This window comes from Leucopleurus acutus, assembly GCF_964270905.1.
Source record: "Leucopleurus acutus genome assembly, chromosome: 11".
In the NCBI taxonomy this organism is placed as follows: domain Eukaryota; kingdom Metazoa; phylum Chordata; class Mammalia; order Artiodactyla; family Delphinidae; genus Leucopleurus; species Leucopleurus acutus.
In genome coordinates this window covers 15,742,662-15,762,460 of record NC_139152.1, presented here as the reverse complement: position 1 = coordinate 15,762,460, position 19,799 = coordinate 15,742,662, and the positions used below count along the sequence as shown (strand labels likewise).

Below are 19,799 nucleotides of genomic sequence, written 5' to 3'. Positions count from 1 at the left end.
GAGACAGTCGGATAGGGAGAGGTGGGCAGTGGAGGGAATGGGCTGGGAAGGGAGGTGGGCTGCAGAAAGAGTTTTGATTTCTCATCTTCCTAGTGTTGGAAGGAAAGAAGGAATGAATAAAGGGAAACACATACACACACACTCATACCTGGAGAAACCACCACATGGGCTATGAAACTGCTCCAGGAAAGGAAGAAGAAAGAGTAAGACTGTGTCCCCATTGGAAGTGGGCCAGGAAGAAAAGAAGCACTGGGTGAATAGAGAACAGTGAAGATAGAGGACCTGCTGGTTAGTTCTTGATACTAACTTGGTTAGTTCTCAAGCACCTAGTTCAGACTAAGAAGCGTCCAAATGGGAAGCCCAGGTTTGTTCATATTCACATGGTTCTTCTCCCCAGCTTCCATGTACCCAGAACAAAACTCCACTGGAGACCCTATAGCAAGTCCAGGAGCCATCTGCCGAAGCTTAGAGCTAGAGAAAGAGGTTTCCATCACACTTGATTAAGAAGGGAGGGGGAAGGCAAAGGAGAATCCTTACAATGTTACAGTAGAGGGATGTATCTGCCCCCAAAAATACTGCAGATGAATTAAGTTTTCCAGTACTATCAGTATTACACATCACAAGTTGGCTGATTTATCTACACATTATTTCTATGAGACAATGCACTTGTGCAAGTTCTAAACAAATGATTCATATAAAGTCTGAACATGACTCATGACAAAGAACTACTTTTATTAATTATGCACCAAAGCACCAAACAAATGTAGGAACAGAACATAAGAAAGTAAAAGTTTAAGAAATGATGAAAATATTAAGACAGTGGTAAACATCTTTTAAAAAAAAATAACAAGGGGTATTTTGATATTTTGTACAAATTTTAATTGATTACACTTTATTATTAAAACCAGATACACATAGCGAAGCCAAGTTTAAATTCAGTGTATAAATTCAATGCTTTAACATAAATTTTAAAACACACACAAATTGGTTATTTTTCTACGCTATACCTCTATAAAAACATTTTTCAATGAAATGCCTTTTTTGTTTTTCATACACAAAACACATTCTCAATTATCCAGAAAATCAACATGAGGAATAGTATTTATATGATACAATGTTACTCTTTTAAAAGATGAAGCAAAAATTGTGTAGTTACAAGACATATAGAAAAATAAAACTAGAATTTCTTTGCTTCTGATGTATGAGTAAAATAGCTTTAGAAAAACATTTTGTTATTCTAGCAATTAATGTTCAAATAAGAATATTTTAAGCTCAAGGTGATGTAACAGCATCCTACTGCTACTTGAAAATACTGGGATGCGATGACACACCAAGACTGTAAACACTCGAAGGAAATGAAAAAGCCAGCTACGTTTTTCCAAAGTAACTGTGAATGCTGACCCTTCCGTACTTACTACAGTACTCGTCTAATTACACCGTCTAGTTTTTACCCCTATAATTTCAAGTATTATTTCATCAATACCTTGCTAATATAATACTTGGAACAAAATTTCTATCTAAATTTATTCACAAGGCCTACATTCTTACAAGATGAAATGTTTAAGTGCTTTATTCTTTAAATTCACAAAGCAATCTGACAAGGAATATATCCTAAAACTGAAAGGTCGAATTAGAAAGTGCATAGAGAGACGGTGCCTTATAATTTTGGTTCCTTTAAATCTTAAAACATTGCAAGAAAAAAAAATATTGTCTTCACGGAAATGACTTGAAGGGATGAATTACGTCCAGCAATTTCATGTTCAAGAAAAATCTGTTTTACCCATAACTTACCCATTTTCTTTCCCTCAATAGAAAACATTTTACCAAAAAGGTTCAATATAACACTCTTATATGGAAGGAGAGTTAAAATTAAACAGAAACCCATTTCTTATGGAAGAATAATGCATAAATTAGTGGTCATCACTTTAAAATCATCTACCAAGATGCTGGCAGAAAAAAAATCAGAGCTTGCCTAGCACATAGTAGGAGCTCACTAAGTATTTGTTAAGTAAAGCAATTTAATGTTTAAAAACTTTCCAGTGGGAGTAAATTGAAAGTTGGAGTAGCAACCTGTCCTCTCATTCAAATTACTTAAGTGTAAGCTCTGTAATAAGGAAAAACATTAAACTAAGGTAAATGTATAATAATTCCATTTTATATTAAAACAAACTTGCATTTCAACATAAATACAAAGCAATTGCTAAAGCAATAAACCTAATTGTGAACTTCCTGCACTTTCCCAGAAATGATTGCATCATAGTACAATTGCTTTTAAAAGATCTCTGATTTACATCAGATGACTAATTTTTTTTGGGGGGGGGGCATTTACTTAAATGGAAGTGTGCAAATTCATATTATGGGAACAAAAGTAAGACTACTTTCTGACCCCAGAAAAATCTACTCATTCTGTTCTTAAAAGGGATATCTAATTTGAATAATCAAGATTACATTTCTTTCCTTTGCCCTGAAGGAAAGTACATTCTCAGTGCTGTTTTGAAGCTGGCACACACATAACTCAATCTTGGTTAATTTCCAAAAGCACATATGTTATAGTAAATCCTCTTCTTTCAATGCCAAAAAGTTTTTGCTCCTAGAAATTGTTTCCCTGGCATATTCTCAACATATCAGTATCTCAATACCTGCTAATCCTAGAGAAGGAAGAGTAGCCAACACACTTTAGAAAGTAAAGGTTCCATTCTGAATCTATAAAAGGTTGACTTTCACTTTGTGCAAGACCCTATCTGTTAAATCTGAGAGTTTAAAATAGTAACCTTTGGTACACATTGGAATCACAGAGTGGGAAAGGGGTATTGGCTGTGTGTTTTAATATGTAGCTAACTATTAAACTGTCTGCTCGGAACACATTAAGGATTTTCTTACAAATGAGGTTAACAATTCAATCTTTGGAAAGACAGAGAAACATATTTTGGCAAATTCAGATGGAAGTTTTATGACATTTACTGAAGTGTTTTCCCAGTGAAAAACCAATGATTAACTCAAAATAAGCTATGAGAGAGAGAGAGAGACAAAATTTTGCTTTTCTCTTCCTTTCAAAACATGAGGGTAAAACTGAAGAGTGAAAGAAAAAAATTCCATAAAAAATACTTAAGTTTTCCTATATTCTTTCTTTAGGGAATATTCTGAACACTTCTAATATAAAATATTAATATGTGTTTCTATAACAAATCCTTTGATTTAAATGACAGCAAAAACCTCACTGCTTTCTTTTATAAATATAAGCTATAATTATTATTAACACTATTATTACTATTGATTTTATTTTAGTATTTAGCCATAGAATATTCAAGTAGCAAAAAAATTATTTCTTAGGACAACATTAAAATTATAAAGACTTTGCACCCTCCCACTAAATTTAATTTAAAAATACCTTACTATAAAATGTCAAAAATTAAAAATTCAAACTCATTGACCCAGCAATACAACTGTGAACTTATCTAAAAATAAAATGTCCTAAGGAATTTATGTTCAAGGATGTTTATCATAGAATTAAATTATTTTAACAAAAAGGATTAGAAAACTAACCACTGAAAATAGGAAATCAATGAAATATATTATGATACACCTATAAAATACAATACTGTGTAATCATTATAGAATAAGAAATCGTCACTAGTGGGGCTGAAAGCATAGGAACTTTTTCAGTCCTCTTACGCCCCTTTATAAAAACTGCCTGAATTTATCATCAGCATGTATTGCTTTTCCAGTAATTACTAGAAAGATGTAGAAGACAATTTATTTAATAGAAAAATTGCAGACATATTAATGGAATCAAGTTATGAATGTGTATACTATGATCCCAATTCCCTTATGTGTATAAATGTATAAGTAGAAAACTAAAAATATGTCAACAGTTTGTATATGTGGATGGCAGAGTATAGGTATTTTTTTTGGTATTAATTTTCTATATTTCCCAGTAGGAGCATTTCTTTTATACTCAGAAACAAAATTTTATTTCACATAATATATTGTTATGCCCCATTTGGCTGCCATATAATAACTAAAGTTAAAAATCCTTTGGCTTAAAACAAAAGGAATAATTTATGATTTGGCCTACAAAAACAAGGTAAATGATGATAATGATGATAGGAATGGGGAGGAGGTGATTATCCAAGTGTCCAATATCAAGGACTTTATCTGAAAAACAATGAACAACACTGGGATTATAGTATATCTCTATGTCATACAATAAATAAAGTTAGAAGAAAGCACTATATTACAAAAAGTTGTTTATAATATACACTAAAAAATAGATTTAACAGAGTGAAAATAAGTCCGTGGATGACAGATACATAATATGTTATGTATAAGAGATATGTGGGGACCTATCACTAAACAAATCACAGAAGCCAACTATGCCCAATTGGTAAAATCACCTTAATCCCACTATAGACAGACTATCAGCTGAAGGAGTCACATCAACTTGCTATAATCAACAGCCTTCTACTATCAATTACACAAAAATTGCGAACACTGCTACATATACACTACATAAAAAGTGAACTCACCAAGGCCTCTGACACATCCCTCAAGGCCTTGCGTAGATTTGAGACTAAGAAATACTTCAAATACTTTGAGTAGTAATTTCAACTGTTCAAATTAAAAGTTTTCATTTACTCATACCTGACTTTCTTTGAACTGAAACTTTTAACCTATGCTAATTTGCACAACATTAATGGCTTTAAGAGAAGACTAATATTTAACTAGTACAATGTGCAGAAAAGACATTTGAACAGTAAGCTTAAAATGGATGTTATTCATTACTGAAAGTAATGTTATTTTGGAACTAAGTGAACTGCATAGAGTTTTAAATGAAACGTTGAACAATGGAATACTATGCAGAGGTTAACATTTTAATGACTCTACAAAGTGTAAGAAAATGTTACAGCAACCATCTAGTGAAAACAGAAGATTACTAAAGGATACAAAGATTATGGCTATAGCTAGATGAAAATGGGTGATGGTGAAATTGTGGGTAAATCTACTTCACAAAAAATTTTTAACATTATGGATAAATCATTGTTTCAACTAAAAAAGATAAGGCAATTTTTCTAAGCCTAAATGCCCAGTTTGCTTCTTTTGAGATCCAGATTTTAAGTAAAGGAATAAAGAATAAAATTGAATGCACAGCTGTTTGCTTCTAGGAATACAAACAGGAGGAAATAAACAGAAGGAGGCTAATGTCTGTGAGACTGGGCTAACTACTTCATTCCCAGCTGTGTTTTAATTTGTATTACTAAACAGTAACAACCCCTTTTTATGACAGTCAGAGGCTGCGAATTTCCATTTGTGCCCAGCAAAAGTTAAAGGCACACTAGAAAATACTTGGAGGGATTTCCCTGGTTGCGCAGAGGTTAAGAATCCACCTGCCAATGCAGGGGACATGGGTTCGAGCCCTGGTCTGGGAAGATCCCACATGCCACGGAGCAACTGAGCCCGTGCGCCACCACTACTGAGCCCGCACGCCACAACTACAGAAACCTGTGCGCCTAGAGCCCGTGCTCTGCAACAAGAGAAGTTGCAGCAATGAGAAGCCCATGCACTGCAACAAAGAGTAGCCCCCGTTCACCGCAACTAGAGAAAGCCCGCACACAGCAACGAAGACACAACGCAGCCAAAATTAATTGATTGATTGATTGATTAATTTAAAAAAGAGATTACTTGGAATGTTAGCTTCAGTAATTTGTTGTCTGGTTTATATTCTAAGTTGTACAACATCAGTTGAATTACTCAGGAGTTAATTCTAATTTAATGCCATTTAAAATCAGAAATGACAAAAGAGATGCCTCATCACTTACAAGTAACCTAAAATACAAGAAAGATGGGCAAGTTAAAAATCATACCTGATTTGCTGTGGTAAGATAATTAGGGAAATAATAAAGCAAGTCAGTACAGACTAAGGTCAGTTAATGCCATGGATCACAACTGCAAATGGCCCTGTTCTCTACCCTTCAAAAACGATACAAGATTTCTACTCTAGCCAGAGAAATCAGGGAGGCAGGGATATGTTCAGATGGAGACAAGGCAACACTACAGCAGGTGAATGTCTTCGTTAGAGCTACTTTAGACACTACTCCCTCTGTTAGTCTCTCTTTTTTCTTTTTTTTGCAGTACGTGGGCCTCTCACTGTTGTGGCCTCTCCCGTTGCAGAGCACAGGCTCCGGACGCACAGGCTCAGAGGCCATGGCTCACGGGCCCAGCCGCTGCGCGACATGTGGGATCTTCCCGGACCGGGGCACGAACCCGCGTCCCCTGCATCGGCAGGCGGACTCTCAACCACTGCGCCACCAGGGAAGCCCTCTGTTAGTCTCTTAAATGGAGAACTGTAAGGTCAATGGAAGCCCAGAACCTATAAGAAATTCAAAACTTTACTAAAAAAGACATTCTTCAAGGTCCCGGGTTTTTTTTTTTGTTTTGTTTTGGGGTTTTTTTGCCGTTTGCGGGCCTCTCACTGTTGTGGCCTCTCCCGTTGCGGAGCACAGGCTCCGGACGCGCAGGCTCAGCAGCCATGGCTCACGGGCCTAGCTGCTCCGCGGCATGTGGGATCCTCCCGGACCGGGGCACGAACCCGCATCCCCTGCATCGGCAGGCGCACTCCCAACCACTGCACCACCAGGGAAGCCCCCGATTGCCTCTTTTTTGATCTGGTGAATTTTAATCTGATCATCTATTACTTATACTGTAAATGGAAGTTTTACCACAAAACTCAACTGCTAAAAGATCTTTTTGGGTAGGGTACAGCCCCACAACTGCCAATCCATCCCAAGTTTGAATTCCAACTCTGCCAGTTCTTTAAGGTTTGAGGTCCTCATTTTAAGGTTTTTGAATATATAAATGCTCAGAAACCGGTGGATAGGTCCGTAAAATGTACGCAGTAAATGACGTAAGGCAGGTAAAACACTCACCAGAGTACCTGGATGTAGTAAGTGTTCCATAAACAGCAGATATTACATAAAACAAATAGACAAAAAGTTAAAATACAAGTAAAAGTTGTCTCTGATTCAAATAACTGTTTTCTCAAAATTTGAAAAAGCAAACCAAAATATCCCCTCCCATTATTATCATGCAATGTCTTATCCCTAGCATCTGGCACCATACCTAGCAAACAGTAGGTATTAGATAAATATTATTACATTACTAAATAATAACTATCAAAATCTATTATGAAATTCTGAGAATTTCTAGTTTGAAGACCTTGCCTATTTCACCTCTGCATCCCAGGGCCTGGCAGATTATGTAACATATTCAGTTAATTTCATCTTTTCTCATGAAATTAAAAATTAATTTGAATTCGTAAAACTTCTGACTTGTAATTTAACTCAATGTAAGGGCTTTTGTGTTTGGACTACAACATATGTAAGGGTAACGGCCAAGTCTGTCTGGTTAATTATTCCCAATAGATGCTCAATGTTTGACAGAAATTAAGGGGCTCAAATATTTAAATAAATGCATGAATTTTCACGTTCTGTAAAACAGGGGAACAGAACCATAATTCCTAACCAGAGGTCAGACCAAACAAATGTGTGAGAAGGCTATATTGAAAATATTACTGCTGGGAGTTCTGTTTTAAGAAAAAGTCTTAGACTATGTCAATTATTTATCAATAAAGCTAGAAAAAAGAAAAGAAAAAGTCTTAGAAGCTGATCACCTTAAGGAACTAACAGCAGTGTCATCATTTTAGATCCAAGAAGCATTTACTCTAAATGGCATACTGGATTTTTGGGTGCCTTCTTACCAAGACCGAAAGAAACATAAGAATTCAGTGTCATATATAGTTTCACCAATAACACATGGTTTTTACCTGAGAAACTCCATACAACCAACTTTCTAAAGTAAAGAGCCAGTTTTCCACACTGCTCTATAAAAATCTCCAATTACTTCCTGTTCTGTTTCACAGAAGTTGTAATGACTGGCTTGGCTCCATTCCCTAAAGGAAAGAAAACAAAGCAAGGAAACGCTCCTATCTAACCTTTTGATCCCTCTGCCAATTAGAGAACACGCTGCCAGGGAGGTCCCTGGAATACTAACCTTGAGAGACAATAACTGATATAGGAAACCTCAAAAAGCAAGATTCTAAAATGTAAAGTACTTCCTAATACAAATATTCCTCTCAAAAAGCAAACAAAAGTACTAAGTATAAAAATTACCTTCTCTGTACACCTGGGTCTGCCTGTATCAACTACTACAGAGAGGAGGATGGTTCATTCAATGTACACTTTTCAGGAATGTCTCTGAAGATAAAGATCTTCAATCAGAGATGAGTTAGCTTCAGAGAGCCATGTGAGTTGTTTCAGGGCGTATTAGGATATTTGGGTCAGTAGGTGTTATCACACTCAGTGCCACAGAAGCCAGAAACTGTCACAATTTTTCCCCATGTGTTTGATTTATTATGAGGATTAGGAGAAGTAATTCTATCTCTGATAGAATCTTGTCACCTAAGTACATGAATCCTTTGCAATCTTGTGTGCAGAGCACTAACAAATTTTAAAGATTAATGATATTGTATGCCCAAGACTATGATTCACTCTTTTAAACTGTTACCTTCTTTTGCGGAAGAAAACATATTCCACTTGATTCTAAGTAGGTTACATCTGAAGTCCAGATACGGGGGATTCCAAAGTTTACTAAAAAATCTACAGATCCTCAAACTGCAGTAATCAGGCAGATGTCTGACTGAAGACTAACAGGACAGTACACAAATGGGACCTGAAGAAAAACTAAGGTTTAAGGATTTAATAAGAAAGAATCTTGCTTTCTTCCATTCCTGGCAGGGGCTCTCTTACTAGATGGAGTTGGGTTCATTATTCAGAAGCATCTCATAAAAAGCATTTTTATTTAATCTCATGATCAAAACAAGTTCAGAACTGTCTGGACTTCCATCTTACCAGGTAAAAAGTTGATAATATAAAAACACACTTCAGTTATTTTACATAGAGCTTCTGAGATCTTCCCAGTATGGGACAACGAGCTTTCAGATAAGTACCAAGAGTTCCTATGCACACCCTTAAAATAATCTGTTTACAGACAGGCAATTCTGTCTACTTGCATACCTCCAGTAGTGTTCTTCCTGCTTTTCTGACTGGTCCTTTACTGCTTCTCCCCTCTTTGCTTCATTTTCCACTCTATGCTTCAGCCATGCTTGTATGAACCCAGAGGGTTAGCCCAATACTGACATACAAAGAAAGGGGTTTCTCACTCTTACCTGACATTGATTTAACATCAATATATAATGCTGGGGCATACGAACCCCTCAGGACAAAGCCTACCATTTCTCTGTGCCCACAAAGTACAGACCTTAGAACAGAAGTCACTTGATGTTGCCTGGTGTCCTGATAAAAAATGACATTTTATTTTAAATCACTGAAAGGCAGTATAAATATCAGACTATTAACAGAAGATTCTAGTGTTTAAGTCTAAAAAACACACCAAACACTCTGCTTCCATCCATAACTACAAACAAAAAAAAGTGAAAAGCATTTAACCAACATATTTAACTCCTCCCACTAAACAAAGATCAGTACTCTTCTTTAGAATAACTTCTTCCAAAATTATGAAGGGATTTTACCAGGCTTTTCCTCTAATAACCTCTTACTGAACTTGTGGTGCATACTGAAATCTATCTTTCTTGTAAAGTCAACTACTGAGGGGAAAATTTGTTATCTACTACTGAGTATTTTGGGTCTAATGTAAAAGACAATATATGTATTACCCTTTTAAACACCCCCCTCTAAAAAAAAAAGGCAAAAGTAGAAAGTATAAAAGAGGAAAGCACAAAATAAGAAGGCAGAAATAATTTTAAATATACCAGTAATCACAACAGATATAAACTAAATTTCCAGATTAAAAAAATTTTGTTAAAGCTGGTATGATATATTAAAATCAGACAAATAGGCAAGACCATAAGTGTAAATGGAGGTAGAGGTCAACTCCCCAGGATAAAATGTTGACTTCATTCTGATGACATAGTCTACACTTAACAAAACATAACAATTCTACACTTAAATGCATCCTGATAATGTAATTTCAAAACTTAAAAAAAAAACAAACAGAACTTCACAGAGAAAATGAAAAGTCAACACAACAGTTGAAAATTATTACTATACCTTTCTCAGCAACTGATTCCAATCTCACGCAAACTTTTCCAGGACACAAAAAGTGGAATACCTTCCACCTAATTTTTTGAGGCTAGAACAACCTTGATTTCAAAGCCAGACAATGACAGTACAGAGAGGGAATTTACAAGGCAATTTCACTTATTATCGCAAATGGCAAAGTCCTAAACAAAATATCAACAGGCCCAATGGAGCAATGTGTAAAAGAGAAGGTACATCATGACCAAGTTGGGTTTACTCCAAGAATGATAGGCTGGCTTACCATTAACAAGTGTAGTAAACACAATTCACAGTAATTTGCTGAGTTAGCAAATTTTAAAAAATTCATCTAAATGGATACAGAAAAAATATTTGATAAAATTTAACACTCACTCCTAATAAAAGTTCTTACCAAACTAGGAATAGCAGAGATTTTTCTTAACCTAGAAAGAATACCCTCTAAAAATCTTCATTAAATATCATTCTTAATGGTAAAATAAGAAGGAGTTTTTTTTTGCAGTACGCAGGCCTCTCACTGTTGTGGCCTCTCCCGTTGCGGAGCACAGGCTCCGGACGCGCAGGCTCAGCGGCCATGGCTCATGGGCCCAGCCGCTCCGCGGCATGTGGGATCTTCCCGGACCGGGGCACGAACCCGCGTCCTCTGCATCAGCAGGCAGACTCTCAACTACTGCATCACCAGGGAAGCCCCAGAAGCAGTTATTTTTAAGTCAGAGCTGTAGTTGCTTCTATTAATACTTATCATTGTACTGGAGGTACTAACCAGAAACATAAAGAAATACAAAGGGTAAAATGGAAACGGATAAAAGGACTGGAAAGAAAAAAATCTGCCATGACTTACAGAAGATTGATAAACAATTATATATTCATCAAAAGATCCCTTAAAAAAAGTGAAGGCAGGGCTTCCCTGGTGGCACAGTGGTTAAGAATCTGCCTGCCAATGCAGGGGACATGGGTTCGAGCCGTGGTCTGGGAAGATCCCACATGCCATGGAGCAACTAAGCCCATGCGCCACAACTATTGAGCCTGCGCTCTAGAGCCCGCGAGCCACAACTACTGAGCTCACACACCATAACTACCAAAGCCCGTGCACCTAGAGCCTGTGCTCTGCAAAGAGAAGTTATGGCAATGAGAAGCCCACGCACCACAATGAAGAGTAGCCCCCACTTGCCGCAACTAGAGAAAGCCTGCACGCAGCGATGAAGACCCAACACAGCCAAAAATAAATAAATAAAATAAATAAATTTATCAAAAAAAAAAGTGAAGGCAACAAAAGCACTAATTGGAAAAGATACATGCACCCCAATGTTCACAGCAGCAATAGCAGCATTATTTACAACTGTCAAGATATGAAAGCAACCTAAGTGTTCATCAACAGATGAATGGATAAAGAAGATGTGATTTTATATACATACACACACACGCACACACACACATACACAATGGAATGCAACTCAGCCATAAAAACAGAATGAAATTCTGTCATTTACAACAACATGGATGGACCTGGAAGGTATTATGCTAAGTGAAATAAGTCAGACAGAAAGACAAGTACTGTATGATATGACTTACATGTGGAATCTAAAAAATAAAACAAACTAGTGAATATAACAAAAAAGAAAACAGATTCAGAGATAGAGAAAAAACTAGTAGTTACCAGTGGTAAGAGGAAAGGGGAGAGGGACAAGATACGTGTAGATTAAGAGAGATGAACTATTATGTATAAAAATAAGCTACAAGGATATACTGTACAACACAGGAGATATAGCCAATATTTTATAATAACTATAAAGGGAGTATAACGTTTAAAAAAAGTGAAGGCAAGATACAAACCCAAAGAGTAGATTTGCAAAAGATTACTATCTATGTTTAATAAAGAAAAAAAATTCCTCAAAATCCAAAGAAAAAAGACACAAAGAAAAGTAGACAAAAGATATAAGCACATGTCACAGAGGAAGAAACATGAATATACAATGAACCTAATAAAAGATGGTTAATTTCATTAACCTGGGAAATTCAAAGTAAAAGCCATAATTAGGAAACATTTGACAACCACCAGACTGGCAAAAATGTAAAAGTTGGACAATATGAAGTGCTGACAAAGATATGAAGCAATAAGAACCCATATACTGCTGTAGGGAGTACAACAGTACAACCACTTCGGAAAATAATTTAGATTTATTCAAAGAAGTCGAAATGCACCTTACCACCTCGATTATACTCATAGTTATATGTTTAAGAGAAACTTGCAAATGTGCATGAGGAGACATATGATAATGCTCACATAAAGCCATAAAAAAAAGAGCAAACACATGTCCACCAATGGGTAATGTTTATACTGTAGTATAATCATACACTGAACACAGTCATAAAAATGAACCACATCAATTTGGGATGAATCTCACAAATAATTATGTTTAACAAAATAAGCAAATCACATACAGAATGTCTTCACTTTTATGAAGTTATAAGAAGAAGCTGGGGAAATTAAACCATGCATTGTATATGGACTCAAACATATGTGGTTAAAATTTAAAGAAAACCATTGGAATGTTATAAACACTCAGGATGGTGGTTGCCCATGGAGGCAAGGGGTGGGGGAACGACAGAGAAATGGCATCAAGGAGGGGCAAGAGGGGGCTCCAAAGGTCTGAGACATGCTCTCTTTTTAAAGCTGAGTATCTGGTGCAGTGATCAACCATCGTATTTTTCTTTATGTCGGACAAATGTTATACTCACTTGGTATGAATCAAATTTTTCATAATAAAATAAAACACATACTCAAAAAAGAAGTTTAAAAAAGTACTTAGCATCAGACACAAATAGTAGTAAAATAAACATTTGTTTATTGTCTAAACCCACAGTTTAGACAATTTGTTGCTGTGTAATATAAACTCACCTGTATTGCACAAGCAGACAATTTAAATTCTGTAGATTATTTTAACTTGCCTTGCTCGTTTCAATGGAACAAGTCTGACCAAAGGGTTCAAAGGCAAGAAACTAATTACTATTAATTATTCTTTATGTTACAGAGTCCCTATTTATGAGCTTATAGTCAAAAGTTTTTTCCTAAAATTATTGCCAGGTGGTTCTGGGACTTTGTAAAATCTTCCACTACTGTCATTTCTACTTTGTTGCCTATTAGGCAACTTTGTGGTTTAAAGATTATGAAATTCTGCTCTGGTTCACCACACAGTTTGGACTTTCAAAATGACTAACAGCAAAAAGAGACTAAATATTTACATTTAAAATATCTACTTTGATTAATACCTATGTAAAAAACTTTATGACCAAAAAATAGATTAAAATACTAATCTGAAAATCCTAATCCTTGGATTTTAGATGATAAATAGCGCTACATAAATTGATTAAATCATTGTCCTTTAGTATTTGCATATATCATTGTTTCACATTTTTTAATAGTTTACATTTAGAAAATGCCATTTCTAATTTAAAAAGATACTTAAAATATTCTGAAAAACCTACAAGGAAAATACTGAAGTAATAAATGAGAACACATCTGTTTAGAACTCATGTAAACTCCCATGAGTTCCACCTAAAATCCCTCCACACAGGCAGAGCTCAGAACTTCCAGGCTGACCACTACCCTTGGCCAAATGAGTCACGGCCTCTTGTCTGGTTAGTCCCAGGGTCACTTTTCTCTAAGATTCTACTGAAACTAAATCCATCAAGCCTCTCAATGCCCAAGTTCATACCATCTCCAGTCCCTTTCCCAATCCATCCCTTGACCCATTTGCTGGGTCTGTCCAGGCTTTGCTCAGCCTGTCCCTGATTTAGCCGCCACTCCACCTCTGTCTTGTAAAGAAACTTCCTGTGGAAGCGGTGCTCCGTTGTTAGCAAACCTCTCCTCAAAGCATTACCCCCAATATCTTGGCTGTTAAGGACTTTCCCCTAAGGACACCAGCTGTCCTGCTGCACCCTCTCAAACAACAGCTGTCAATTCCCCCCTCCTCAAGGTCCTTCAACCACTTGAGCCATTCATTTCCTTAATCCCAGGACCCCATCGTGCCCATAACCTGGCACATAATCTGAAATTACCAGCACATCAGCGATCGTAGTGCATCAACACAACCCCCGACCTCCAGCATGCACGTCTAACTACTCTCCCTCTGTGGGGTCTCTGGTCTTGGGAGAATCTCTGTTCTTCAGATTCCTTCTTGCTCCACTTCCTTCCTTCCCAGCCTGAAATCCAACAGTCTAACATTTCAACAAATCTACCATACTCTAAACTCTCCTGCTCATCTGTCTTTCATCGCATTCATCTGGAAAAACCCTTGGTGGCTCCAACTCTTCATTTTCTCTGAGCTCCCACTGCCCACGACCCTCCCTAAAGGTTCCATAAACACTTAATGAGTGTCTACAATGTACCAGAGACATAGCACATAACACGCTGTGTTTTAATGAGCTGCGGACTTGCTTAATCACAAAATTTTTATTATAAATATGCAACAAATCTCTATTGAGCATCTCCTAAGGAGAGGAAGGCACTCTTCTAAGCTCTGGGAATTCAGTAGTGAACAGGTCAGAGGAAGTCCCTGCTCTTGGGAAGCTGATAGCTCAGTGAGGGGAGACAAATAACCAAAAAGTATATGAACAAGAATTTGAGCCAGTGCTAAGTACCAGGAGGAAAATAACATGGGAGGTAATATGACAGCAAGTGCCTGGTCGATGGATTCTGGGTATGGTAGGACAAGGGAGGTTATATACTTGAGAGCTTTCTTAAATACACTGAAACCTACAATATCTTCTCCACACCCCACAACTGAGGCACTAGGACCCATTCTGAACCTTAAAATGACAAAGCCCAGGGAGACTATCAAACCAACTAAACACATCATGAAAAGGGGGGAAAAAAAATAACCCTGCTCTACAGGAGTTAGGAACTAACTGATTTAATAAAGAAGAGACTTATACACACAGGTCCACTTAATTTTCTACATAGCTGAAGTGCATGATCAGCAGCGTGACCAGGATCAAGTGTAATCCCCTATTTGAGACAGAGGAACCATGAACTTCAAATGGGTTCAGTAAATTTAGGGGCACATGTTCTATACAGATTACAAAAAGGTTCCAACTTTCCACCTCTCCCTATATCCACAACTTTTGTTTTTCTTGTCTGTTTGTTAATTTTTTTATTAAAGTATAGTTGATTTACAATGTTGTGTTAATTACTGCTGTACAGCAAAGTGACTCAGTTATACATATATACATTCTTTTTCATATTCTTTTCCATTATAGTTTATCACAGGAGATATATATATATATATATATATTGTGTGTGTGGTACGCGGGCCTCTCACTGTTGCGGCCTCTCCCGTTGCAGAGCAGAGGCTCCGGACGCGCAGCTCAGTGGCTATGGCTCACGGGCCTAGCCGCTCCGCAGCATGTGGGATCTTCCCGGACCAGGGCACGAACCTGTGTCCCCTGCATCGGCAGGCGGACTCTCAACCACTGCGCCACCAGGGAAGCCCTATCACAGGATACTGAATATAGTTTCCTGTGCTATACAGTAGGACCTTGTTGTTTATCCATTCCATATATACCAGTTTGCATCTGCCAATCCCAAACTCCCACTCCATCCCTCTCCCCCCGCAACCCCTCCACCTCTGGGCAACCACCAGTCTATTCCCTATGTCCATGGTTCTGTCATAGATAGGTTCACTTGTGTCATATTTTAGGTTCTACATATAAGTGATATCATATGGCATTTATCTTTCTCTTTCTGATTTACTTAGTATGATAATCTCTAGTTGCATCCATGTTGCTGCAAATGGCATTACTTCATTCTTTCTTTATGGCTGAGTAGTAGTTTATTGTATATATATACCACAACTTCTTTATCTATTGGTCTGTCAATGGACATTTAGGTTGTTTCCATGTCTTGGCTATTGTGAATAGTGCTGCTACGAACATAGGGTGCATGTATTTTTGAATTATAGTTTTGTCTGGATATATGCCCAGGAGTGGGATTGCTGGATCATATGGTAGTTCTACTTTTAGTTTTCTCAGGAACCTCCACACTGTTTTCCACAGTGGCTGCACCAACTTACATTCCCACCAACAGTGTGGGAGGGTTCCCTTTTCTCCACACCCTCTCCAGCATCTGTTATTTGTAGACTTTTTAATGATGGCCATTCTGACAGCATTTGCAATGTGATTTTCCAACCTCCCTCAAAAGACGGAGTCTATCTCTCAACTCCTTGAATTCAAGCTGGCCTTGAGACTTTCTTTGGCCAATGGAAAGCAGTGCATGACACTGCCCCAATTCTGAGCCCAGGCCTCAAGAGACCTGGAGCACTAAGGCTCACTTGCTTGGACACCTGCCTTCACCACAAGAGCAAGCCTGGGCAAGCCTACTGGGAATGAGACCATGGAAGAGAGCCCAGTCATTCCCACCATCTCAGAAAAGACCATCTTAGACCAGCCAAGATCAGCAGAGCCTCCTGCTTGACCCACAGCTGATCTCAGACAAGAATAAATGCAACAGAAACTAGAGGAATTGCCAGCCAACCCAGGGACCTGTGCTCAGTAATATACAGTGATTATCTTAAGCCTTGGAGTGTGAGGACGGTTTGTTATACAGCAGTAACTGACACAGCAAGATTAATCATATCTATTCAACTTGAATAATCTATTACATTTCTCCTGTAATGTTTTTGAGGAATTGAAGCCAAAAATTGTGAAATATTTTAATCTCAGGGTATTCTGCAAGAAGGCTTTAAGAGCAGGCTGGGTAGATACAGAAAGGACGTAGAACCCCATCAAAAGATTTTATTTCTCTTACCAATAATACTGCCTGTTTCCAATTCAGAGTTTCTTTTGCAGCTCCACTGAGAAAGGAACAGCAGCTGGACTGAAAATCATTCACATAAGAATAAAGGGAGGGGCTTCCCTGGTGGTGCAGTAGTTGAGAATCTGCCTGCTAATGCAGGGGACACGGGTTCGAGCCCTGGTCTGGGAGGATCCCACATGCCGCGGAGCAACTGGGCCCGTGAGCCACGACTACTGAGCCTGCGCGTCTGGAGCCTGTGCTCCGCAACAAGAGAGGCCACCATAGTGAGAGGCCCGCGCACCGCGATGAAGAGTGACCCCCGCTTGCCACAACTAGAGAAAGCCCTCGCACAGAAACGAAGACGCAACACAGCAAAAATAAATAAATAAATAAATAAACTCCTACCCCCAACATCTTCTTTAAAAAAAAAAAAAAAGAATAAAGGGGGTGGGGGGTGGGGGCCTGACTTGACATAGTAGAAATCTAGATTATTAGGTAAATGTTCAAAATGGACATGGAATTCCTCTGTGTAAGAAAAAAAAAAGTCCTTTTATCATTCTTTTCTGAAATACAGAAATTCCTCAGTGTGAACTATTTCTGAGAAATACATCTATTCTTCCAAATATACAAAGGATTTCGTTTGTTTTTTGCACACTGTCTTCTACCCCTCCAAGAGTTTTAAATAAGTTTTTGAAAGTAGATATAATAAGTAAACATGCCACCACCCCTTCCCACTCATCTGGGTGAGCATAAAAGGTTTAGTGAGTTGAACTGGACTAGGCCTGTCCTGCTTTCTACCCCATGGGGTTGTTCTGAGAATCAAAGGAGAGGGAAGGAGGGGAGAGTATTCAGAAGGAATGTGACCTCGCCTGGCCCACTGCCCACAGCTCAGTCCCAGCCTACTCAGGCCACTACTGGTCATGGGCCGGCCTGGCCAGCCAGCAGCACGGGCCTGAGAGCGCCTGTTTTCCAGCACCGTTACAGAGCCTGAGTGTCAATACTTGTAAAATATTGTAAAATATGCAATCCCAATTTTCTTATTCTTTTTTATTAATGACAAGGGGTTCAGTTCTTTTATTTCTCCTCCCTCCATCCACTATCTTCTACAGACAATAATAATTTATTTTACAGTTAAATTCATTTATTTTTTAAAAAAATTATAAAACACATTTCTTAAAAACAGCATTATCCATGTTCAAAACTGCCTTTTCATCATCACTCCTGGGTACGCTGTATCATACACCGCCTTCCTCATAATTCAGTTCCACTGCTTATATGAGAGACCCTACCATTACAATGCCTTGAGTTCTTCACTATCTTGGAGAATATATTCATGCCAGGCCCTGTCTTTTCTCTGCAGCCCTGGACAACAGCTACTTTACTCTTTCAAGAAAGTCTTCCTTAGTGTCACTGGGTATTTCACAAATAAGCTGATTTCTAATTCCTAAATCACAGGGCTTTCTTAAATAGAAAACATTTTAAAAACCAAATATGTATATTATTAAATGTACATACACCATCAACAACAAAACTTATTGACCATCATGTGTAATAGTTTCTACCTTCAAGAGGTTTAAAATCTGCACACGATGAAGACTTTAAATATTTCTGAACCACAATTAGTAGGCCAGCCATTTTCAACTGTTTTCCTGCATAAATGATCCTGAAGTATGTTGTCTTATATACGCAATGTTATGACCTTGCAAAATAAGTACCCAGGTATTTCATATGTACCCCATGTTTTACAGTTTTTCAAAGTTTATTCACATAGATTAACTCACATCATAAGCCTATAAAGTAGGCAAGACAAGGACTACCCTCTCCATTTTACACATGAAGAAACTGGTTCTTAGTGAGAGTAAGCAATTTTCTCCAAGCTGTGTGGTTAATAAAGGTAACAGAGCCAAGGTTTGACCCTTGGCTACTTTCCACTTCACCAGAGTACTCAGTGGCCAGGGGCTTACAGATATGCACACTGTGGTCACAGAACAGAGAGCATGCTCTTCTTGGAGAACCTAACTGGCCTGTAAAGGGCCTAAATCATATTTCGCTCACAACTCCTGATTTCCTAGGTGAATGCACACTAGACTCTACACTGGGCTGTGGACAGGTTAGCACCCCATCTGTTTTTGGTTTTTTTGGGAATAATATTTAATGAGAGGTTATTTACAAATAAAGGAAATCATACCAAAAGACTGAAGATTCACAGTGAAATAAGTTGGTTTTGGTTTTTTTTTTTCTTTTACATCTAGGAAGAAGTTTAAAAGAATAATTTCTGCAAAATCATTCAGTCACCATTTATAATAAAGAAAAATTTTAAATCTCAAATTACAGTAGTAGAATAAAATGAATCATGAAATATGTAGAATTTTTTTACAGAATTCCAAGTTTAAACAAAGACTAAATAATATTAACACCTTTTTTTTACATCTTTATTGGAGTATAATTGCTCTCCAATGGTGTGTTAGTTTCTGCTTTATAACAAAGTGAATCAGTTATACATATACATATGTTCCCATATCTCTTCCCTCTTGCGTCTCCCTCCCTCCCACCCTCCCTATCCCACCCCTCTAGGTGGCCACAAAGCACCGAGCTGATCTCCCTGGGCTATGCTGCTGCTTCCCACTAGCTATCGATTTTACGTTTTGTAGTGTATATATGTCCATGCCACTCTCTCACTTTGTCACAGCTTACCCTTCCCCCTCCCCATATCCTCAAGTCCATTCTCTAGTAGGTCTGTGTCTTTATTCCTGTCTTACCCCTAGGTTCTTCGTGACATTTTTTTCCCTTAAATTCCATATATATGTGTCAGCATACGGTGTTTGTCTTTCTCTTTCTGACTTACTTCACTCTGTATGACAGACTCTAGGTCCATCCAC

General features: G+C 37.7%; 1 protein-coding gene across 8 annotated transcripts in view; it reads right to left on the bottom strand.

Annotated features, from left to right (window-relative positions):
* Positions 1-19,799, bottom strand: part of PLEKHA5 (pleckstrin homology domain containing A5) — a 243,100-nt gene that overhangs the window by 205,062 nt on the left and 18,239 nt on the right. The window contains exon 1 of one of the 8 annotated variants that reach the window (XM_082851143.1): positions 7,820-10,611. The exons of 6 other annotated variants lie outside the window; for them this stretch is intronic. In XM_082851143.1, coding sequence (XP_082707269.1) covers positions 7,820-7,833 — 14 coding nt within the window. In that variant the 5' untranslated portion in view covers positions 7,834-10,611. Of the gene's footprint in view, positions 1-7,819; positions 10,612-19,799 lie in introns of those variants that run through there. One more of the 8 variants, XM_082851144.1, reaches the window with a different exon arrangement.